This window comes from Phocoena phocoena, chromosome 1 (assembly GCF_963924675.1).
Source record: "Phocoena phocoena chromosome 1, mPhoPho1.1, whole genome shotgun sequence".
Lineage (NCBI taxonomy): Eukaryota > Metazoa > Chordata > Mammalia > Artiodactyla > Phocoenidae > Phocoena > Phocoena phocoena.
In genome coordinates, this window is record NC_089219.1 from 124,869,095 (window position 1) to 124,894,259 (window position 25,165).

Here is a 25,165-nt window from a genome sequence, read left to right on the forward strand (position 1 = left end):
TAATTGTTTTGTTATTGTAGATCTTTTCCTTCTTCTGTGTTTCCTGCCTAGAGAAGTTCCTTTAGCATTTGCTGTAAAGCTGGTTTGGTGGTGCTGAATTCTCTTAGCTTTTGCTTGTCTGTAAAGGTTTTAATTTCTCCATTGAATCTGAATGAGATCCTTGCTGGGTAGAGTAATCTTGGTTGTAGGGTTTTCCCTTTCACACTTTAAATATGCCCTGCCACTCCCTTCTGGCTTACAGAGTTTCTGCTGAAAGATCAGCTGTTAAACTTATGGGGATTCCCTTGTATGTTATTTGTTGCTTTTCCCTTCCTGCTTTTAATATTTTTTCTTTGTATTTAAATTTTGATGGTTTGATTAATATGTGTCTTGGCTTGTTTCCCTTGGATTTATCCTGTTTGGGACTCTCTGTGCTTCCTGGACTTGATTGACTGTTTCCTTTCCCGTATTAGGTGATTTATTCTGACCAAGACACCGTCCCTTGAGCACTGGCTAAGGGAGTATTCAAATAAGCAGTTAAAATGCGATGGGGAAGTTTTCAACTATAATCTCTTCAAAGATTTTCTCAGTCCCTTTCTTTTTCTCTTCTTCTTCTGGGACCCCTATAATTCAAATGTTGGTGTGTTTAATGTTGTACCAGGGGTCTCTGAGACTGTCCTCAATTCTTTTCATTCTTTTCTCTTTACTCTGCTTGTGTTTGTTATTTCCACTATTTTATCTTCCACGTCACTTATCCATTCTTCTGCCTCAGTTATTCTGCTATTGATTCCTTCTGGAGAATTTTAAATTTCATTTATTGTGTTGTTCATCATCGTTTGTTTGCTCTTTAGTTCTTCTAGGTCCTTGTTAAACATTTCTTGTATTTTCTCCATTCTATTTCCAAGATTTTGGATCATCTTTATTATCATTACTCTGAATTCTTTTTCAGGTAGGCTGCCTATTTTCTCTTCATTTGTTTGGTCTGTTGGGTTTTTACCTTGCTCCTTCATCTGCTGTGTATTTCTCTATCTTCTCATTTTGCTTACTTTCCTGTGTTTGGGGTCTCCTTTTCACAGGCTGCAGGTTCGTAGTTCCTGTTGCTTTTGGTGTCTGCCCCCAATGGGTAAATTTGGTTCAGTGGGTTGTGTAGGCTTCCTGGTGGAGGGGACTGGTGCTGTGTTCTGGTGGATGAAGCTGGATCTTGTCTTTCTGGTGGGCAGGACCATGTCTGGTGGTGTATTTTGGGGTGTCAGTGAACTTAGTATGATTTTAGGCAGCCTCTTTGCTAATGGGTGGGGCTGTGTTCCTGTCTTCCTAGTTTTTTGGCATGGGGTGTCCAGCACTGGAGCTTGATGGTCATTGAGTGGAGCTGGGTCTTAGTGTTGAGACGGAGATCACTGGGAGAGCTCTCGCCGATTGATATTACGTGGGTCCAGGAGGTCTCTGGTGGTCCAATGTCCTGAACTCGGCTCTCCCACCTCAGAGGCTCAGTCCTGACACTTGCTGGAACACCAGGACCCTGCCAGCCACACGGCATAGACAACTGTGGTAAAAATCTGGCTGGTATCTTGGATTTTTCTTTGCTGGGCGATTTATCCTGAGCAAGACACCATCCCTTGAGCACCAGCTAAGGGAGTATTCAAATAAGCAGTTAAAATGCAGTGCAGGCAACATGGGAATGAGGATCCTCAGGGAGAACACAAAGCAGGAACTTCTTAATTTGTCCTGGAAGATGTGGAAGGGATGTGAGATCTGAAGGAAGAAGACATGGCCAGACAAACAATGTTGAAAGAAAGCGGATTTATATATATAAAGGCGCTAGACAAGGGTGGATGGTTGTTGCAAGAATTCAAAATGGTTCTGAAAGTTTGAAGAGTAGATTTGGGTAAAGGGAGTTAAAGAAAGTCTGGAGATGAAGCTGAAGTGACATGCAGATGTTCTATCTTAAAGGGCTCTTTTAAACGACATGATTCTTTTACATCAGATCTCACAAATTCAAATGCTGACAGAGCTGGGCAAGAAACATAAATAAGAGGCTGAATGTAGCAAGATAAGAAGCAGAGGGGATTATGTCATACTGAAGAGGGTATGCCCTAAATGTCACCCCTCATCAATTCCAGCCAGTAGCTGCCCTTTAGGATTGGGGCCTAGAGTCATCAGATACGCCAATTTTTAAAACAAGAGTAAGAAATTCAGATTTTTTTTTAATGTGAAAGTATCCCAGGGACTTCCCTGGTGGTCCAGTGGGAAATAATCCACCTTACAATGCAGGAGATGCAGGTTTGATCCCTGGTCAGGGAACTAAGATCCCACATGCTGTGGGGCAAATAAGCCCATGCGCCACAACTACTGAGCTCACATGCCTCAACTAGAGAGCCTGCGTGCCACAAACTACAGAGCCCACGTGTTCTGGAGCCTGAGCGCCACAACTAGAGAGAGAAAAACCCTCATGCCACAACTAGAGAGAAGCCCGTGTGCCGCAACGAAGAGCCCATGCACCGCAACGAAAAGATCCCGCATGTTGCAACTAATGTAAATGCAGCCAAAAGTAAATAAAATATCTTTAAAAGAAAAGAAAAATAAATCCCAATGTTTAAATACACCATTTCTGACTTAACCAATATTTTTGAAAGGCATATGCTTTTTATTTTCCCCTAGTTTTTTAAATACTATAAACCTGAGATCAACATCTTTATAGATAAATTTTTGTTTGCCATCTGATTATTTCCTTAGGTTAGTTCCTAGGAGGACAATTAAATGATGTGCATATTTTAAAGATATTCATGCATTTTGCCAGAATGCTCTCTAGAAAGTTTATGAGAGTCCTTCAGAGTATGAATGTGTCTTCTCTCATGTCTTTGCTAACTTGATGGTCAACAATACAATGTCTTCTTCTTTTATTGCATTTACTTCAATTTCATAGAAATGGATTGAAACATTGAGTTTTCCTGACTAACCTGTTACATGTTTATTCTATCAATTATTTATTCACGAAATTAAACATCTGCTGTGTGTAACCAAGCAGGACCCTATGGGGCCTTCTCGGGACAGACCGCTCCCACCACGTCCTCTGCCTTCCTCCTGTTTGTAGAAAAGCTGTAGTCTCCCAGGCGCCCCCTGAGTCATAGAAGCCTGGCTCAAGAATGAATGATTGAAAGGATACGACCATGTAGTGACAAAAATGGCAGTTGGGCCAGGAGCACTAGTAACAATTTAAACAGTACATCGGCCATATGGCAGTCACAGAATCTTTAGTTCCTCCATGAAGTAACTAGATAACACTACGTGTTGCACATTTCCTGAGTTGTTTTATAGATGTTAGAAGCTAACTACTTAATGACCATGAGATACAGCCCCCAGACCTACTGGAGCCTGAGGATTGATGACGTTAACCCCTGTGACACTGCCCTGTTACCTCAACATCAATCAGTCAGAGAAATGTGTACAAGCTGATCACATACCCTGTGAATCTTCTCTCTCACCTTGCCTTTAAAAATGCTTCCCTGAAACCTCTTGGGGAGTTTGGGTTTTTTGAGCATTAGCTGCCCCAGACTCCTTGTCTGGCACCTTACAGTAAATGCTGCACTTCCCTTCACCACACCTGGTGTCAGTAGATTAGCTTTGCTGCATGTGGGAGAACGAGCCCAAGTTTGGTTCAGTAACATGTGTAAAAGGCATTGCTCTGTGTACTGTGGGAGATACTAAGTTTGATTTTGTGTTCTCTTGTGTTCTTGTGTTCTTTCTACTCCCCACCTCTACCACTCCCTCTCATTCCTGGGCTTCCCAGCCCCATCCCCTTCTGGAACTCAAAGCACAAACTCCTTGAGTACAAAGACAACAGTTTACACATCTTTGTTGTAATCCCAATAGCACCTATTGTGTTTTTAACCTGTACTGTCTTTGGGATAGGTGAGTTTTATACTTTACTACTCATTAAATAAAGACGCGCTTTCTTTTAACCAGCTGCTAATTTATCTACCTGGATTTCCATGTATCAGGTTGGCCAAAACTGTGGTACCCCTTTATTAGCACTGAATATTTAAAAGTGATAATGACAGTCAACCCATATGTCATACGTAATGTGCCTGGTATTTGAAAGGAAAAAGAGAATGTTGGAATAAATTAAATCATATTTAAGATGGTAAAAATCGATTTTTTTAAAACATGAAATTAAGCATGTTTTAAATCCCCCACAAGTAATTTTCTTAAGGAAAGACATTTGCCCCATCAAATTACGTGAAATAAATTACATAATACACATAATAATTACATAAGTCATATGTAATACATAATAATTACATAAAACAAAATGTTTTATATCACCAATTTCCATATACTGTGTGAGAACCAGAAGAATGTTTTATGAATTAGAAATATAAATACATGTTCTATGTCAAAGAGTACATACCTCCAAGCAGTGATGACAGTGAACTTGTGTGTTTTTGGAGGCGGCGATTTAGTCAGCTGGTGTGAACAAATTGCAGGAAGAGATGCTGAGGTTGAGTGTGCTATGAGAGTGGTAGGGAGTGGGCTCCCACCTGGGCAAATTCAAGACTTTTCTATCCAGCAGCAGTGAAGAAGACCCAGCCCATAACAACGCCTCCGAAGATTAAATGAGCTGCTATTCTTCACTGGTCTCAAGATGCCTTGTTTTGAAACATTTTAACATCTCTGAAATAGGGATGTGCCTTAAAATTGTCAGCATCTAGATTCTGCCAACAACCTGAAGGAACCTGCAAGCAGGTTCTTCCCCAGATGAGAAAATACCTCGGCCAACACCTTGATTTTAGCCTTGTAAGACCCTCAGCAGAGAACCCAGCCAAGCTCATCCAGACTTTTGACTGCTAAGCCCGGAGATGAGAAAAGAAGTGCTGTCATTTAAGCTGTTAAGGTTGTGTACTTGGAGACCTAGCAGTAGAAAAGGAATTCACCTGCATTCAGTTTCTAAGAGAACAAGGCAAACACTTGTTAAGACGACCCTGGAGGTTCAGCCCTTCATTCTCTTAGGCTGTAGACTCTGGGAGGCAGGCACCAGGTTTAATTTGCTCACTCTTGTACCCCAACACATAGTACCAGGTCCTTACTACGTATCAGCTGAATGTTTTAAATTGCTGTGTGCAAAGATTTATCTACCAAGATGTTTATCACAGCAACAGCAATAAAGTACTACAGAAATATTCTATCTAAGAATAGTTTGGCAATATCATCTAATAGTATATCTATAAGATAAAATACTAGGCTTCCTTTTAACTAGTGGTGCAGAAAACAATTTAACGGCAGGGAATTATTCATAAATATATCTTATTTAGTAGCAAGTTTAAAAAATGGAAATGCATGCACACACATGGAAGAAAAACTGGAAAGTGATATCTTAATATGTATAAAGTGATTATCTCTGAGTAGTAAGGTTGTGGGCAATTTATATTCTAATTATGGGGAGGGAGTGGCCTTCAAAAACTTAAACTATAAAACACGTGTAACTTCTGTAATCAGAGAAAATAATTATCACAGGAGGTAGAGAAAAATCCATTTAAGGCATGACTTACCGGGGAAACCAGAGAAGAGGCCTTACCTTGAGTAGGTCAACTCCACTGTCCTGAGCATTCTCTGATTGTTCTTCAATTTGCTTTTGAAGGTAGAGAACTTGCCCTTCCATGTACCTACTGAGGCCTATGTAGTAAAGAGCTGCTGGGGTTCTTCTTGACACTAGACTTTTGGCTCTGTTGGAAAATATGTGAAAGTTGTCCCACTCCTGAAGTCTGGCATACCTGTATCACCACAGAAGAATAAGAAAAATCCCCGTCACCCTTGGAATGGGCTGGTTTCCTGAAATGGGTCTCTCTAGAGGTGTAGCTCCTAGTACGTTGGTCTCTGGAAGCCTGCCACTGGCCTATTCAGGGAAAATTATGTGATATGGAGCAAGGACAGAATAGAATTGTTTGATGATTTCAAATGAATATAATTGGGGGGAATACTTGGGCAATATTAGCTACCATTTAATTCTTTGGACTCTTTAAAGTGAGGGAATTTCCTGGAAGTCCAGTGGTTAGGACTCCTCACTTTTACTACCAGGGGCCCGGGGTTCAATCCCTAGCCAGGGAACTAAGATCCCCCAGGCTGTTCGGTGTGGCCAGGAAAAAAATGAAACAGATCAGGCACTTGGAACTATAAATCCTGGAGCTTGAAGAAATTGCTCTGATTTCAAAGAGAGATAGCCTGGGCTGACACTATTCAAGGTGTGGGCCACAGACAGGCATCATCGATACCATCTGAGTGCTCCTTAGAAATGCAAGCTCTCTGGTCCAACCCAGACCTACCGAATCAGACAGGCTCTGGGGATGGGGCCAGAAATCTGAGTTAACGAACTCTCCAGATGATTCCCATGCCCATAAAGTGGGAGCAGTATTGGCCTAAGCTACAGCTGTTGCAAGAACGCTTCAGGTGAGGTAGAGTAGAATAAGAAATTAGGGTGATTTTTGGACTTTAGATTCCTTGAACTTTAACTCACAAGGGCAAATTAATTTGACTTTGAACTTTCACTTCTTTAGACTTTAGCTGGCCAGGGTAATTGAGTTTTTGGATTTTCATTTCTCCCAACGAGTTTTACAATAAGAAGAGATTTCTATTCAGATTTGAAACTGCTCTAGTTTGTGGCACTTTACATAGGAATGTCTTCGTATTATCATTTAAATCTCATCACAAAATCTTTAGATACTGGACAACATGACTGCATATATAATTTGAGATGGGAAGTGGAGTAGGGAATGACTTTCAGTCTTGGGGATGGCTGTGGAAGTAATTTATTTAATGTTCTGGAGCCTTACTGTCCATCTACTTCCTTGAAGCTAAAGCCATAGCTACAGGCTTATTGAGTTTAAAAAATGTAATGGGTTAAAGAGATTAAAGCCTCAGGCTCCGTGGGTTAATGGGGATACAGGAAGTCTGCTTCTTCCACCCTCCTGGTTTCCTTCCACGTGAGGGAGCTCCACTGGCGCAAAGCTCCACATTTCTTTCCCTGCCTCACTCACTCCTCCAATGACAAGGGGTGACTTAGCAGGCTGGTGAATTTGGGACAGAAATTAGGCAGGTGTAGCTCTCTTTCATCTTGAGAGCCAGTGAGACCCACGGGGAGCATGGTACTTCCTGCCTCAGTGGGGTGGGGAGGGGGTGGAGTTTTCTAGAACTGCCTGCTGCTGATGGGTAAGTCTAATCCTGGGGTTCAATATTAGGAAGCTCACTTGCCTGCAGATACAAGCCATATCCTCCAACATCGGCTCTATTAACAATGATTATGATTTCACCTTGGGGGTGGGGAGGGGGTAAGTAGTGCTATTTATTAGTCTCCCTCAAACCCCCAACACTTCTCAGAAGCAAGTACGCTTTTCTTATTTATCTCTGTATGAATACTGCACGCTATGTACGCAATAAATGCTTGTTGCATTGAGTACAATTGAAGTGGCATCGCTTTACTGGCCTCAGTTGAGTGGGATGAACTAGGTGATCCCCAAGGTGTTTTTCAGTATAAATCTGCTCTGTCACTTTCAATCTGTCTTGGGTATAAATTAAAAGTGCTTTCTCTTTCTTTTCTTTCCTTTTTTCAAATCTCATAGAACTCTTCCAGGATTCAACATTTTCAAATTTGGGAATTTAGTGGTATGCAACACATTGTTACCAGATAGCTAGACATGAGTAAAGTCCCAGGAGGATTCCACTTTGGAACTTCAGTATTCTGTTGTCTTCGTTTTGGTGTATGAATTCCAAACATTCTTCAAATGACCTATAAACAAAGCCTAAAAAAGAGAGAAACAGGAGAGCTTGGCTGGTAGATTGGGGGTGGAGGGGTGTCATCTTTTTGGCCTAATAGCTCCCAGGAGAATTTCCCACTGTGAGGACAGGCCTCGGTCTCTGATTACTTTATGAATCCAAAGGGTCCCACAGATTACAACCACCAAGTGACTGTACTGCCCTGTGTTTGCTGAGCCCCTGCTTTTGTGGAAGTTTATGTGCATAAGATACAAGTCCATAATATCAACTAGGCAGGAGTGGGGTTTAAACCAACCCTCCCTGCTTGAGCCCAAGGAATCAGCCTCAGTGCAGCCTGGGAATTCTCAGTCTTCGCGTTCACACTTCCCTTGCTGGCGGCAATGTCCACATCCCTCGTTGAAAACATGGCTGGGAAAAAGAATGCCCAGTTTGGCCCCTCTGGTTTAATATGTACACTGAGGCCTGCCTACCTGGTGTAACATGGAGGCTATCAGGAAAGATCTTGTTTTCCAAATCACCAACAGCTGCCAGTGCCTGGAACCCTCACCTCACTGTTAGCAGCCCTACCCTTCATTTTCAAGCAGGAAGTCTCTAAGTCTATCCTGCTAAAAATTAAATGCCCTAGTAGGTCAGTCACTATCACTTGTGTGACAAATGATTTGACGCCTTAACTGGCAGCTTAAATTCTAAATTCTCTTGCTTGTTGGTCCCTTGCAATCCTCGCACCTTCTAGCCAGAAACCCAGTGGTCTCAAAGCCCTAGCCCTGTCACCTGCCACACCACACCAACGCAAGTGTTATTCCCCCAGTTTCTTATAAATTCCAAGGCCATGCTCACCAGAATAAAGCATGATGTCCAGGCAGACAAAGTAGAAAAATGCCTTGCTGAAGATATGCTCTTCTGCTACAGAAAGATCCCACAGCCACCCCAGCACCTGGATCAGTTGCTTGTATCTATGGATAAGAAAAGGTGGTAGGATTAAAAAATAGTGTGTGCGGAGAGAAGGAAGTTCAGTCCTAGTCTCAGTCCTGCCCAGCCATTCAGGACCAACTACGATTCTTCGACAGACTTCAAACCCACTCCTAAATCTCAAGTTGGCTCTCTGTTCAAACTGTTCTTTCCTGGACCTCTCTATCAGGGTGGCCAGAGTCAGGCCAAGTTGGACTGTGCCTCTGGTCCCGGTTTGGAAAATGCCTTGAGATAAATACCTGTTTTTCAAGAAGAGGGATTTACAAAGCCAGCAGAGGACCAGATAGTGTTTGTTGGGATTATGAAGCAATGACCACATCTTGTGGGCTCGAGAGCCTGGGAAGAAAACAATTCCAGTATATTTCTGGGCATTACTTGTATCTGCAAGTTCTTTCTTGACCAACCAGGGCTTACCTAAGTCAATGGCCAAGTCCAAGTGACCCATTAGGAGCTTGATATAGCCAAGTGTATCGGCCACGTAGGTCATGATTTCAATGCCCTCGCGTTTCAGGGGGAGGTTGAAGATGTGCTCCATGGTCATGACCTCATATTTGAACCACACGCCCTGGTAGCCGGCTAGGTGGTGGTACAGTGAATAGTCCAGGTAGGCCTTAATGATCTGAAATGGCAGCAGTGGAGGAGAAGAGGTGAGACGGGGCAAGACTGGGATGGAACCCGAAGCAGAAAGCCCAGGATATCACCAATCATCTGCCAGTAAACATGGATTTATTAAGCTTGGGAATGGAGCTGGACATTTGGCAAAACCATAGGCTTAGATACAGAAATTAAGCTGAGTTTCTGCCACCTATTTAATGCGTGATCCAGGACAAGCTCAATGGCCCCTTTTGCCCACACAGGGTCCTTAAACAAAATATATGAATTTTAATTTCTGTGCAAAATAAAAGCAATAGCTTACATGTGTGGATATATGACTGCACACCAAAAAGCCTGGAAGGATTCATTCCGAACTACCGAATGGGTAACTGTAAAAAGCAGTTACCTATTTATTGCAGTTGGAGTAGAGATTTGAGGGACTTTTTACTTTATGCATTTCTGTGATGTTTAATTTATTGTTATAACAAGCATGTATTGCTTTTGTTGTTTAACAATAAAGGAAGCTTGGTTTGGTTTTGTTTGCTTTCAAAAATAATGTTAAGGACTCTAGTTCTAAACTTAACAGGGAGATTGAAGAGAAGTTGGTTACTCTTTAAACAACTCTTCAGTCTGGTGATGCTGTCATCGTTGATATGGTTCCTGGAAAACCCATGTGCGTTAAGAGCTTCTCCGACTATCCTGCTCTGGGCCGTTTTGCTGTTCGTGACATGAGACAGACAGTTGCTGTGGGTGTCATCAAAGCAGTGGACAAGAAGGCAGCTGGGGTTGGCAAGGTCACCAAGTCTGCCCAGAAAGCCCAGAAGGCTAAATGAATGTTCTCCTCAATACCTGCCACCCCAGTCTTAACCAGTGGTGGAAGAACAGTCTTAGAACTGTTTGTTTTAACTGGCCATTTAAGTTTAATAGCAAAAGACTGGTTAATAACAATGCATGGTAAAACCTTCAGAAAGAAGGGAGAATGTTTTGTGGACCATTTGTTTTGTGTGTAGCAGTTTTTCAGGAAAAACAGTGAAAGAACTTGAAATGGGCCAAAACAAAAAAAATTCAGTGGGTGTCCTGTCTAGCTCACTCATCAAGGTTATATCTCTGCCTTTCACTGCCTTTGGGAAACTGGTAGTAATGTAAATGATTCTTTTTCATAGAAATAGAAATGTTCAGTGGATACAAGTGATTCTATTCTTGCCCTGGGACTAGACTAGTTTTGTATACATTCATAAATTAAATTCTCCTGGGAACCAGTTGTAACATCTTACTAGTTCTCTCACTAACTTTAATGAGCTCAATAACATCTTTGATGGGTGTTCTTCTACTTTTACTTTTTTTTGGCCATGCTGCGCAGCTTGTGGGATTTTAGTTCCCTGACCAGAGATTGAACTCGGGCCCTCGGCAGTGAGAGCACGGAGTCCTAACCTCTGGACCGCCAGGGAATGATTCTATCTTTTTAAAAGAATTATCCTGTTACATTTTCCTTTTTCACCCTCATTCTCTTACAAGTACAATGTGGAGTTTTCCAAGGGAGAATTATGTGACATTACAAGGAAGTGAAAGTAGAAGCAGATTGAGAATCTAGCTGTCTTCTGTGAAGTCAGACATTAAGGTATTTGCAAAAATGTAATACATGCCATTCTTCTCACAAAATTTTTTGTTTGGGGAAATAAGAGTTTTTTCAGTGAAAATGTTAATTATGTTAATATGTCATGGGTTTATTTTCTCTAAAAAATATTTTTTGAAGTATCTCAGTTTTTGTTTCTTATATGACAGTATCAATAGATATACCCCATAAAAATATATGATCCCATATAAAAAATATAAATATATAAACCCATATAAAAAGCTATTTGAGGTCCTCAATTATTAGGAGTATAAGGGGATCCTGGGACCAAAGTGTTTGACAACTGCTAGCCTCCGCGGAACAATCTAGTCTGGAAGGTTTTTATTAAATCTTCATGATTTTGAATTTTGATTGGCTTTTCACTAGGCTTTTCTCTCCAGATGAGATTCAGAAATGTAAAAAGCAGCTACAAAAATACCCTACCTGGAAATCATCTTGAGTTTCCAGGGCAGTATTCACTTGCATCAGAGCTGCCAGGTGGCAATAATACTTGTAGTGAAAAAAATAATTTAAGCTATAGATCTGCCACAGTAAGGAGAAGCAAGTGGTTTGCTGGTAAAGTTGCGCCAGCCTCTTCTTCCTATTAGATAAAGTACACACATGGGACATAAGAAGAAGGTATCGCCACCAGCGTGCCTGAGGGAAGCGCAGGGGCAGAGTCCTCATTACTGGCTTGGGGGTCAAAACAGACTTGAGTTTGAGGCCTGTTTCCTTTACGTGGAAATTAACATGCACGTTAATTTTTTTTTTTTTTTCAGTTTCAGCACATAGTATTTTTTTATTGACACATAGTTGATTGACAATGTTGTGTTAATTTCTGCTGTACAGCAAAGTGATTCCGTTATACATATTGATACATTAGTTTTTAAAAATATTCTTTTCCATTATGGTTTATCACAGGATATTGAATATAGTTCCTCCTGCTATACAGTAGGATCTTGTAGTACATGTGCATGAATCTTTATGAAGCACAATTTTTCCACCCGACAATGGGGACCATAATACCTACTTTGTGATGATTAATTAAGGTAATTGATGTAACTCACTTGTCCCCTGTCAGTTCATTGCCATTTAAATGAAATTATTTAAAAAGCACATTTATATCATTTTATCACATTTGAGACTGATGACAACCCCGTAAGAAAGGAAGGAATAATTAACCCCATTTTACATGAGCGGAAGGTGAGACTCAGACAGGTTAAGTAATTAAGTCAAAGTCACATAGCTAGAATGTGATGGTGCCAGGACTCCAGCCTTGGCCACCTCCAGCCCGGCCAGTCCAGTGTGTCATTTCCTCTGTTACACATGGTTGTCAAGAACTAGGTCTCAGCTCAAGAAAGGAAATGAGCCTTTTAAACAATCCCATTCTGCTGTGGTCTGAATGCATCCCCCAAAATTCATAAGTTGAATTCTAACTCCCCAAAGTGACAGTAACAGTAGGTGGGGTCTTTAGGACATGATAAGGTCATGAGGGTGGAGCCTTCATGACTGGGATTAGAGCTCTTATAAAGAGACTCTGCACAGAGTTTCCGGCCCCTTTCCACCACGTGAGGATACGAGAAGAAGCCTGTGACCCTGAAGAGGGCTCTGGCCCAGCCACGCTGGCACTAGGACCTCAGACTTCCAGCCTCCAGAACTGTGAGCAATAAAATTCTGCTGTTAATAAGCCACCCGGCCTGTGGTAATTTGTCACAGCAGTCCAAACAGACTAAAACACATTCTGACAACGGAGTGGAATGTCGCAGGAGATGGTGAACTTCCTGTGCTGGAATTATTCAAGGGAAGGATGGCTGACCACATACCGAGAATGTTTGGGGTCTCAGCCTCAGCATCCACAAGTCATTTAACTAGTAATGTAGACCCCAATCTTCTCTATTTGTGATAAAAATGGGATCCTAAACTGGCTGCAATATTAGTAATTTAACAAAGCCAAGAAAACAAAATATAACTAGAAATAACTATCAAAAAGCAGATTTTAGGGCTTCCTTGGTGGTGCAGTGGTTGAGAGTCTGCCTGCCGATGCAAGGGACGCGGGTTCGTGCCCCGGTCAGGGAAGATCCCACATGCTGCGGAGCGGCTGGGCCCGTGAGCCATGGCCACTGAGCCTGAGCGTCCGGAGCCTGTGCTCCACAACAGTGAGAGGCCCGTGTACCGCAAAAAAAAAAAAAAAAAAAAGCAGATTTTAAATAAAGATGAGAAGAAAGGAAGATATCCTACTAGAGATTCTTAAAGAAGAATTCCAGGTACTTTCAGTTTAGACATTGATGACATTCATTCTGTTGTGGAAATTATGTTTTAAAGTTTCTAAGGAAACATGGAGAAGGTAAAATCCCTTATAACATAGGGAGTTCATGAAGCTGTAAAAATTCTGACATTAAATATTGTTTCTTTTTTTTTTTTTTTTTTTTTTTTTGCGGTACGCAGGCCTCTCACTGTTGTGGCCTCTCCCGTGGCCATGGCTCACGGGCCCAGCCGCTCCGTGGCATGTGGGATCTTCCCGGACCGGGGCACAAACCCATGTCCCCAGCATCGGCAGGCGGACTCTCAACCACTGTGCCACCAGGGAAGCCCCTAAATATTGTTTCTTAATGTCCTTATGTTTGAGATGAGAACCTTTTGACTGGACAGCATTTTAAGCCAATTGTTCTGTAGTTTCTTCCTGATCATCACTTTTTAACCTTCTCCTCTTGTGCATGTACTTCTTATTCCTTTTACAAAATGTAGCTGTACATTAGGCTTGTCAGATTTAGGGAATGAAAATATGGGATGCCAAGTTAAATCTGAATTTCAAACCAATTCTTTTAGAATGCATATGTCCTAAATATCTTGTGTGATATAAGGTGTACTAAAAAAAAATCATTTATTATTGATCTGAACTTTAAATTCAACTAGGCATCCTTTATTTCATCTGGCAACCCTCTGTGTGAACCCAAACTCCAATTCTCTCTTACCTCTCTGAGAGATCTCTGCTGAACTTCTCCCCGCCCCTCCCCCTCCTGGTGTCTCCTGAAGCAGCAGGCTTAGATTCTCAGAAGCCTGTCCCCAGCCTGCAAAGGAGCTCAGCTGCATCTCACTTCCATCCCAGCCTCCCCCATAGTCAAGGGAACACTTTCAGGAAACTGGGGAAGGCAGTTTTTGGCGGGATTGCCAAAGACTTGCAGCAATTTGCCCATAGAAATAGATACTTGTATCTCAGGCAGAACCTGTGGGAATATTGCAGCTGGCCTCTCCCAAGGTGGAAGAGATCTACTGCCAGCTCTCCAGATCCCCAACTAGGTGGCATTTCTCTTGGTATGAATTGCTAGGTAGGTGGAATACATTTTTAAAACTTTTATCGTGGAAAATTTCAAACATGCACACACAGTAAAACAGAAAAATATAATGAGCCACATGTACCCAGCATCCAGCTTCAGCAACTTATCAACATTCTTATTACATCTGTCCTTCTACTGTTTCCTTCTCCTACCCCACCTCATTATTTTTATAGTTCTTTTATAGATAAAATTTACGTACATTGAAATGTACATATCTTAATGGTATAATCTTGACCGATGGATACCCCATGTAACCCACGTATCTATATAGAGTTACAAAAATGGGTGGGCTGTTTTGTCTTTTGGCAGATGTCTTCAGGACCTGCCATTTTTGGGGGCGGCAGGGACAATACCCAGGGTTTTAGCACTGAATTGGAAGAGGACTTGTGACTGAGGCTCTAGGAACAGGTGGTGCAGATTCCCATTGGAACATGGATGGCCAGAGGGGTTAGTGGGTAAGATGAGTGGGGAGGGGCACTGGAGCTCACCTTGCAAAGGACTCCCTTAAGGTTTTGTCACCCGAACTACCTTTGGCAAAAGCTGCCTGTTAAGTTGTTCTGAGGCAACCCAGCCCTGGCCTGGGAGCCCCGCTCCCACACATTCCCTCCCACACCAGCGAGCCACCAGGAGTCCTTGCGCCCGCTAGAGGCCCAGGCTTTGGGGGCTGACTGTTGGACTGTGTGTAGGTCTCTCTCCTCTGGGGAGTGAGATGAGACACCCAGCTCTCCCCAGCTCCTTCCTTACCCTGGAGGTGAGCTCTCTTGGGCCTGCTGATTCTGATTCACATAATGAAAGTGTCTGTTTTTTTCAACATGAATCTGGAGAAACAAGGAGATTAAGTTGTAAGGAAAGATTCGATTGAGGAGCTTCAAGGCCTTCCTCAGCATTTTCTTGGCAAGCACCATCTGGCCCATGTTGAAACAGACCTACAAGGAGAAGAAAGGGGAAGAAAGGAAAAGAAGAAAAGCAGTGATTCTAGGCTTGGTTGGTATGTTCCAAAAATACATAGTTAAGGAATCTTATCCAAAAAAGGTCATATAAGGCCCAGGAACAAGATCTCCCAGGGCCTGGCACAATTGGAAATGTTTCTTGGATGTATCTGTGGAAGGATGGTTGAATGACTAGGACTTTGCATCCTCATTGTTCATCATCTACCTCTGAGAAAATGTTTACCCATTCCTGTCCATTTTGGGAGGTTGTTAGAAAAACATTTCATAAAGCTGTCAACCAAGAGGCTAAAGAAGTGATGGTGAGGAGGTTTGAGGCCCAGGGCTTGGGGTTCTGGAGTCTTGGGAAAGATCTGTGGCAGAGGATGGGAGGAGGATGTAGAAAGTATAGGGATGACTTCTACTACTTCTTCTACGTAAAGCCCCAGTGATAAAGAACAGATGAACCGCGTTTCTAATGGTTTCTTACCTGACCTTTGAGGGTAAAAAAGGTAGTCCACTCAAAAGTCTTACTCCAAGATTTTTCCTTCTTGAGAATTTTCAGCAACCTCTCTCCCTCATTCAAATTTATGTAAGCCTGCAACCAGCACAAAAAGTAGAAGGTATTGAGTCATCAGGGATTGGGACCAAGGAGGGGCCATTGCCCCAGACTCTACTGAAGGAAGAGAAACAGGACCACCCAGCTCCCACCTCCATCTCTTCCTTCAGCTCCTGACCAGAGTCCTTCAAACTCTAGACAGAAAGGGTGGGGAAAGTTCCTGCTGAAGATATGGGTCACCTTCATGTTCCTCTTGATCTACTGAATCTCATTCTAGAGGATGAATCTAGAAACCTCCTCCTTTCCTCATGTTGTCATGTAAGTCACCTTACCTGAAGTTTTCCCCAGGGCAATTTCCCTCTTTGAGTAATTCCTTCGCCAACCTCCCTATTTCCAACAGTGTACTCATGGCTTCTGAGAGCATCCTCACATCTATGACAAGCCAGTCTCTACTTTTGGAATGAGTTAGGAGCCACTCCCATTTCTTTTGCCAGGGCCATCGCTGGGAAGTGGAAGAGGAAGGTAAGGCCCTGAGCAACCTTCCTCCCTTCATCTTCAATGTCCTATGAAATCGCGAAGAGAGTCTTGGCACTTGTAAACACCAAGGCAAGGTCAGACTTGAAGAGTAAAATAAGGTGAGGCACTGTCCCCAAGTCTCATGCAGCCTAAGGCGTAGGTGTTGGACGCAGAAAGAGGGAGACAAGGTTTCTTTGCTGGGAGATGGGGAAGCAAATGGCACATGTTGGGACCCTGCACTGGGGCTCTGCTTCCAATCGTTGTTTTCCTGAACATTCGTCACTCCCTGGATAATGAGATGAGGGTGAGCACAGGTTTAGCAAGTTAGCCCCCAAGGCTGCCTAGACCTTCTCTTCCTGGTACTCACTGGCCGCATCACTGCCTTCTTCACATATGTGTATAAAATATGCACAGGAGCCTTTTGTTCATAAATATTTGAGAGAACCACAGCTTACTGACATTTTTAATGGTTTAATTTTAAAATTTTATATAAATCTAAGGTGTGGAGTTTAATTAGGCCACAAATGTAAAATCTGAAACAGTCCACAAGTGCAGGCATAAAGGGTGGCAGCCATGGCTACTCGGGTGTGGGAGGCTCTGCCCAGAAAGGCATTTCCTCAAGGGAGTTCGTGGAAGCTTAGTCAGCCAGCTGTTCTATGAAAAGTGATCTAAGGTCAAATAAGTTTGAGAGAAAAAATATGTCTCAGTCCTAGCCCAACCCTCTGGGAGATTTCTATGGATCTTAGCGTATTAAGACCCTGAAATATCTGTAGTACAAAAATCTATTTAGCTTTATTCAGCTCAGTGCTTCCCAACTTACTTAACAATAAATTCTTTTATTTCATCATATGTATCAAATCCCCACATTTCTAAGGGCATATTGCCCTGGAAGGTTATTTACAATTATCCTAGAGAAATATTCACTAGGGCTTCGGTGGCCTAAAGGTATGTATGATAATTTAGCACAAGTTACATGAAGACCAAAGTGAGTGAGCCCCTTAAGGGATCACAAGACTAAAACCAGACTTGTGCTTATTCAAAGACCTACAGGTATTCGTGCTGACAGATACTTGGGGAAGACAGAGAGCAAATGCGGCTGGGACATTACTGAGGAAGACTACTGAAACTGAAGAGTTGAAACCAGGGTACAATGTAGGTAGACAATTCATAGCAAGTTTCTAATGACGGCAGTATTTTAAATGATGTATAATGGTAGTTGTGGTTTGTTCTGACTTTTTCACAATCTCAGCTCATTTCCTTTCTGAGCAATTTGATTTTCAAAGAAGGGGGTGCTGCTCAGAATCAAGAACATGAAGTAATAATAATAATAATAAAAGCACTAGAGCTTTCTTTCTGGTCCTATGGGCTGTAGGTCTGTCTCAAAGGTGGAGGGGACCTGGGCAGAAACAGCTTACCATATAATTATCACCCAAGATGAGATATGCAGACGCAAGTTCTAGGAAGTAATATAAGGCTTTGTTGTTTTCTCCCAAAGCCAGAAAATGGTGAGCCAGAGGCATGATGACAATCTCTAAGATTTCCTCACACTGGCAAGATTCCAGAGGGACGATGTCATTCTCAGATGTCCTCATTTTTGATATAATGATGTCAAAGAAACTCAAGATCTTTTCTCTTATTTCTTCAGAACTGTCCAAATGCAGAAATAAATAGGAGTAATAATTTGTAGATATAGTATAGTGTTTGATATGAAGATATCTTCAAAAACAAAAGAGCAAGATAAGAAAATCTAATGTAGATTTCTTCCACTTGGTGGTGGTTTTAGCATCTGTAAAACAACTCAGGAAGTGTGCATCAGATACTATTATCTAGGTACTTCAAAGAGGAGCTACAGGGACTTCCCTGATGGCACAGTGGTTAAGACTCTGCACTCCTAATGCAGGGGGTCCGGTTTCGATCCCTGACCAGGAAGCTAGATCCCATATGCATGCATGCTGCAATTAAGGAGCTGGTGAGCCATAACTAAGGAGCCCACCAGTCACAACTAAGGAGCCTATATGCTGCAACTACTGAGCCCATGTGCTCTGTAGCCTGTGTGACACAAATAGAGAGAAGCCCGCAAACCACAATGAATAGCCTGCTTGCCGCAACAAAAGATCCCGCATGCCACAACTGAGGAGCCCGCCTGCCGTAACTAAGACCCAGCTCAATGAAATATGTAAATAAATATTTAAAACAAAACAAAACAAAAAAACCCAAAGAGGAGCTACAGCAGAGGATATGGGGGAGGGGGGTCTGTCCTGGGAAGGGCCCATAGGTTCCCGCTCCATTACATAACTACTGACCAAACTCACCACACACACCCTCTGATTTGTGCCTGAAAGACCCAGAGTACTGGCCAGACAAGTGATTCTAACAGTGTTCTGAATTTAACGTCAGTTGTTCATGCTCTACCTCCTAAACAATTATAGAAGCCTGTACCTGAGATTTTCAGAAAATACTGCAGATCTCTTAGAAGTCTCTATTCTGGAAAAGGTGATCTCTTCTCCAGCTGGAAAATAAACCAACAAGTGAGTTGTATGGGTCATTGAAATGTTCATGTGGCAGAGATGTCTGGTGTCCACTGAAGCTTCCTGTTCCCCTTCCACGACAAAGTTGTTGTTGCCCAGCCAGGATCTACATTTTCCAGTCCCCAATGCATCTTAAGTGAAGACATGTGTTTAGTTTGAAAATGGGATTCCATCAGAAGTAATATATGTCACCTCTGAATTGAGATGGTTAGATATCTTCACTACCTTCTCCTTCCACAGGAAAACAAATTAACTGTGGGGATCTAAGGCATAGCAAATCTACAACATAGTCAGGGAGGCTGGGTCCCTGACTGACTGTGTTCAAGGCTATTTGACAACATTCTCATTGGATCATTACCTGGGCAGAAAAAAACTGTCATTTGACGATGTTAACCCACTGAAATATTGGGGTTTGTTTTAGATGATAACATTATCCTAACTAATTTACCCTGCAGTAATTCAAACTATGAATTAATGATGCTGAAGAAAGCGATGTCAGCTTCTAATGGGGAAATACAGACAATTAATGGAATACCCCAAAGGGCTAACTTAAGGGCTGAGAGCCTTGAATTTGAAACCTTCAGTCTATCTAGACTTCAATAGGTTAGAAAATTCCATAATGATCTTAAAACAGAAAACAAATGAGGATTGTTGAAATCTAGCCACTTTTCCATTCAGGGAGAAGGAAGAATCCTAAAGAGGGGAAGGGACTTGTCTCAGATCATATATCTGTTCGTGATGGAAGTCTCCTGACTCCAAGGTGAATGCATTACTCCACAGATCTTTTAATTTATAAAATTCAGTTTCAGCATCTATTGATACTTATCACCTTCTTCTGAAAGCTTTCTGTGCCCTTGCCCCACAGAATTAGTGCCACAACTTGTGTGTGCCCATTGACCCCATGCAGACCTCTATCATCATCCTTTATCACGCTGTATAAGGATTAATTTGCCCACCTCTCCTAGTCTGCTGTCTAGTTTCTCTCTAGTGACTAGAGGCTGAATAAACTGAATTATGCTTTTATCCTCCTATTCCTCTAAAACTTTCTTGTCAGGGTTACCAGTGACAACCAAGTTGCCAAATCCAAAGGTTACATCTTTGTCTGCATCTATTACACCTCTTGGCAGCATTTATGACAATTGACCACTCCTTTTTTTTCACCAGCTTTCATAATACCCGTTCCCTTGTTTCCCTCCCTCATTGGCTGCTCACTTTACTGGCTCCTACTCCTCTATCAATGTTCCAAATTTTGGTAAGCCTCAGTTTGACTGTTGGCTCTTTTCTCCATCCAAATTTCTCCCTAGATAATTTCACCTGCCCATGACTTTAAATTCTACCCATATGACAATGACTTTTGGTTTTACATCTTTAAGACCTGACATCAACCCTTACCTACCGACTCATACATCCAAGTGTCTCCTCGGCAGCTACCACGTGGATGTCTAACTGCAAAATTAAAATGATCTAAACAGAACTCTTGAATCTCTTTTCCATAAACCTATATCCACCAACGTTTCGCCTGTCTTAGTAAGCATCACTGCCATATTCATTTCTCAAGGCATCACTGCCATATTCATCTCCTCAAGGCAAAAACCTAGACGTCCTTGATTCTTTTCTTTCCCTCACCCCATCCCCATTCAGTCCATCAGAAAGTCCCATTATGTCTACTCCAATACATATCTGAATCCATCTTCTTCTGTCAATCTTCTCTATAGCACCACCCTAGTCCATCACCAAATTTCATCTAGACAAGTGTGAAAAACTGATCTCCCTCCTATTCCTATCCTCTTCAATCTGTTTTCTAAAATGAAGGCAAAGTAAGTTTTTAAAAACATGATTCAGGACTTCCCTGGCAGCGCAGTAATTAAGAATCCACCTGCCAATGCAGGGGACACGGGTTCGAGCCCTGGTCCAGGAAGATCCTACATGCCGTAGAGCAACTAAGCCCATGTGTCACAACTACTGAGCCTGAGCTCTAGACCCCATGCTCCACAACAAGAGAAGCCACCGCAATGAGAGAAGCCACTGCGATGAGAAGCCCACGCACCGCAATGAAGAGTAGCCCCCCTCGCCACAACTAGAAACAAAAAAACAAACAAACAAAAAAGCGCATGCACAGCAATGAAGACCCAATGCAGCCAAAAATAAATGAATGAAATAATAATTTAAAAAAAATGATTCAGATCTCAGTGGCAGAAACTGCTTGTTTCCTATCTCAACTTCCATTGTCCCTTTTCTCCTTAGTAATAGAACTCAATTTTACTTGGGGAAGCTACATTTTCCAACCTCCCTTGCAACTGGATATATAGCCATGTGATGTATTGTATTGTATTGTATTGTATTGGTCCTTGAGATATAAGGGGAGTATTGGGTAGGAAGAATTCTAGAAAACTACTGAAAAAGGAAGGGGCATCCCTTTCATTTTTTGGTTTCTTTTCTCCTCCTTCTAGTGTTAAATGTGAACACGATGGCTGGAACTCCAGCTACTATTTTGAACCAAGGATCTCTGATGATCACGAAGCCTCCATACCAGTCCCAGTGATGAGACAAGCATTTTACATAGAGAGAAGTACATTTAGGAACTTTAATAAGAAATTTAAGCCACTCTAGCTGGGTCCTTGTTATATGCAGCCAATACTAATTCTAATCAATACTTTTCTAATGTGTTCTAATGCATTTGGAATAAAATTCAGAATATTTCTCAAGGCCTCCAAGTCCCTCTGATGTTTCTATTAATTTGTTTATTGTCTATCAGCCTCTATTAAAATTCAATATATGAGAATAGACACGTCTGCCATTTTCACCACTATATCCCCAATGCCTAGATCACTGCCTGACACATAATAGATACTCAATAAATGCGTGTTTTTTGGGGAAAAAAATCAATGATTAAAAATAAAATGCTGGGGGCTTCCCTGGTGGCGCAGTGGTTGAGAGTACGCCTGCCGATGCAGGGGACATGGGTCTGGGAAGATTCCACGTGCCGCGGAGCGGCTGGGCTCGTGAGCCATGGCCACGGGGCCTGTGCGTCCGGAGCCTGTGCTCCACAGTGGGAGAGGCCACAACAGTGAGAGGCCCGCGTACCGCAAAAAAAATAAATAAATAAAAAATAAAATGCTATTCCTTCTTCAACATCCTATATGTTTTGTTTTATATTTCAAATTGTAATAGTGATAGAATGAGATGTGGCAAAAAGCAATATAGGCTAAATAAAGCAAATAAAATCAGGATATATAAGATATGATTTCTGTCATATCATTCAACCTTTGGGTGAATCATATTATTTTTAGGTCTCAATTTTCTTCATTTATGAAGGAAATACATTAAAAGTTCCCTACTTCAAAGAGGATCTGTAAAAATCAAAAGAAAAGAAATATACGGAATGCTTGTAGGTTCTCAGAAGAAAGGAGAAAAGCAAAGATAGTACTTGCTCAACCTGTGGTTTCAAAGACTCAGAAATAAGACTTCAAGTTCAAGATGAAAAACTGACCTCTTTTATTTATCTCCTGACCTCCAGGTCCAGCACATTTTACCCCATTAAAACAAGAATAAAATAATTTTTAAAAGCATAAACTCACAATATACAGAATGGAAGGGGTCAATTCCTATCTTAGGGCCATTACCCTGGCCCTCCCCTCTGCCTAGAATGCTCTTCCCCAGCCATCCATACAATAAAATCCCTCACTTCCTTTGCCTTTCCATGAATCTTACCTCTCACTGAGGGCTACCCTAACGACTCTGCATTCCTAATCTCCCTTGCCCTACCCAACATTCTTTTCTGGTTTTCTCCTTGGGATCACTTATACATACTACAGAATTTACTTCTTTGTTAATGTTTTCTCTCCATTGTCTGCTTCCCCCCAATAGAATGTTTTGTTCCCTGATGCATCTAAGGTGCCTAGAGCACTGTCTGACACATATCAGAAACCCAATAAATATTTGATGAATGAGTAAATGAAACATTAAATGAGATTTCAGCACATGTCAAGAAGATCAAGGAATGAGAGGAGTGCTCCCTGAAGAATTAGATGGAGCAAGTGGAACGAAAGAGCCCAGGAGGGAGCCCATGGACTGTTGATCCTTGGAATGGATCAAGAGTCAGATAATAAGTTTTTAGGAAGGACATGAGGATTGATAGAGAATTGAAAAGAAAATCAACTTCCTCACTATCTGATTCATAGCTAATGCTGTGTCCTTGAACCTCTTATGATATGTCCTTCTCCAACCTTTTTTTGCTTGTGGTATGTGGGCCTCTCACTGTTGTGGCCTCTCCTGTTGCAGAGCACAGGCTCCGGACGCGCAGGCTCAGCGGCCATGGCTCACAGGCCTAACCACTCCGCAGCATGTGGGATCTTCCTGGACTGGGGCACGAACCCGTGTCCCCTGCATCGGCAGGCGGACTCTCAACCACTGCGCCACGAGGGAAGCCCCTCCAGCATTTCTTAAAAGCATACCTCATGGATTTCCCTGGTGGCACAGTGGTTAAGAATCTGCCTGCCAATGCAGGGGACACGGGTTTGAGCCCTGGTCCAGGAAGATCCCACACGCCGTAGAGCAACTAAGCCCGTGAGCCACAACTACTGAGCCTGCGCTTTAGAGCCAGTGCTCCGCAACAAGAGAAGCCACCACAATGAGAAACCAATGCACTGCAACAAAGAGTAGACCCACTCGCCGCAACTAGAGAAGGCCTGCATGCAGCAACGAAGACCCAATGCAGCCAAAAATAAAATAAAATAAAATAAAAATAATTATTAAAATAAAAGCATACCTCACTCTTTGGGAGATTCAGGGGTAATGGACAGACTGTCCAGCCAAGATTGAAGCAGGATATTATAAAGAAGACATGGCAAAAAAAAAGTTTCCTAGAAACTCTAGGAAAAATAAACTTCTGTTAAGAAATCTATTCACGAAGAGGAACCAAGATGGCGGAGTAGAAGGACGTGCTCTCACTCCCTCTTGCGAGAACACCAGAATCACAACTAACTGCTGGACAATCATCGACAGGAAGACACTGGAACTCAGCTGAAAACATACCCCACCATCCAAAGACAAGGAGGAGCCACAATGAGACGGTAGGAGGGGCGCAATCACAGTAAAATCAAATCCCATAACTGCTCGGTGGGCGACTCACAGACTGGAGAGCACTTATACCACAGAAGTCCACCCACTGGAGTGAAGGTTCTGAGCCCTACGTCAGGCTTCCCAACCTGGGGGTCTGGCAACGGGAGGAGGAATTCCTAGAGAGTCAGACTTTGAAGCCTTGTGGGATTTGATTTCAGGACTTTGACAGGACTGGGGGAAACAGAGACCCCACTCTTGGAGGGCACACACAAAGTAGTGTGTGCATTGGGACCCAGAGGAAGGAGCAGTGACCCCATAGGAGACTGAACCAGACCTACCTGCTAGTGTTGGAGGGTCTACTGCAGAGGCGGCGGGTGGCTGTGGCTCACTGTGGGGACAAGGGCACTGGCAGCAGAAGTTCTGGGAAGTACTCCTTGGTGTGAGCCCTCCCAGAGTCTGCCATTACCCCCACCAAAGAGCCCAGGTAGGCTCCAGTGTTGGGTTGCCTCAGGCCAAACAACCAACAGGGAGGGAACCCAGCCCCACTGCATCAGCAGTCAAGTGGATTAAAGATTTACTGAGCTCTGCCCACCAGAGCAACAGTCAGCTCTACCCACCACCAGTCCCTCCCATCAAGTCTCTTAGATAGCCTCATCCACCAGAGGGCAGACAGCAGAAGCAAGAAGAACTACAATCCTGCAGCCTGTGGAAAAAAAAAAACATATTCACAGAAAGATAGACAAGATGAAAAGGCAGAGGGCTATGTACCAGATGAAGAAACAAGATAAAACCCCAGAAAAACAACTAAATGAAATGGAGATAGGCAACCTTCTAGAAACAGAATTCAGAATAATGATAGTGAAGATGATCCAGGACCTCGGAAAAAGAATGGAGGCAAAGATCCAGAATATGCAAGAAATGTTTAACAAAGACCTAGAAGAATTAAAGAACAAACAAACATAAACACTACAATAACTGAAATGAAAGCTACACTAGAAGGAATCAATAGCAGAATAACTGAGGCATAAGAATGGATAAGTGACCTGGAAGACAGAAAGGTGGAATTCACTGCTGCAGAACAGAATAAAGAAAAAAGAATGAAAAGAAATGAACACAGGCTAACAGACCTCTGGGACAACATTAAACGCAACAACATTCGCATTATAAGGGTCCCAGAAAGCAAAGAGAGAGAGAAAGGACCAGAGAAAATATTTGAAGAGATTATAGTTGAAAACTTCCCTAACATGGGAAAGGAAATAGACACCCAAGTCCAGGAAGCGCAGTGAGTCCCATACAGGATAAACCCAAGGAGAAACACACCA

General features: G+C 42.5%; 1 protein-coding gene across 1 annotated transcript in view; it reads right to left on the reverse strand.

Moving 5' to 3' along the window:
- ADCY10 (adenylate cyclase 10) overlaps positions 1–25,165 on the reverse strand; it is a 95,281-nt gene that overhangs the window by 6,251 nt on the left and 63,865 nt on the right. The window contains exons 21-30 of the mRNA XM_065873683.1: positions 18,694–18,763; positions 17,670–17,901; positions 15,670–15,777; positions 14,998–15,179; positions 11,363–11,519; positions 9,127–9,331; positions 8,952–9,048; positions 8,581–8,696; positions 7,652–7,769; positions 5,552–5,747 (exon numbers count right to left, since the gene is read on the reverse strand). Coding sequence (XP_065729755.1) covers positions 5,552–5,747; positions 7,652–7,769; positions 8,581–8,696; positions 8,952–9,048; positions 9,127–9,331; positions 11,363–11,519; positions 14,998–15,179; positions 15,670–15,777; positions 17,670–17,901; positions 18,694–18,763 — 1,481 coding nt within the window. The remainder of the gene's footprint in view (positions 1–5,551; positions 5,748–7,651; positions 7,770–8,580; positions 8,697–8,951; positions 9,049–9,126; positions 9,332–11,362; positions 11,520–14,997; positions 15,180–15,669; positions 15,778–17,669; positions 17,902–18,693; positions 18,764–25,165) is intronic.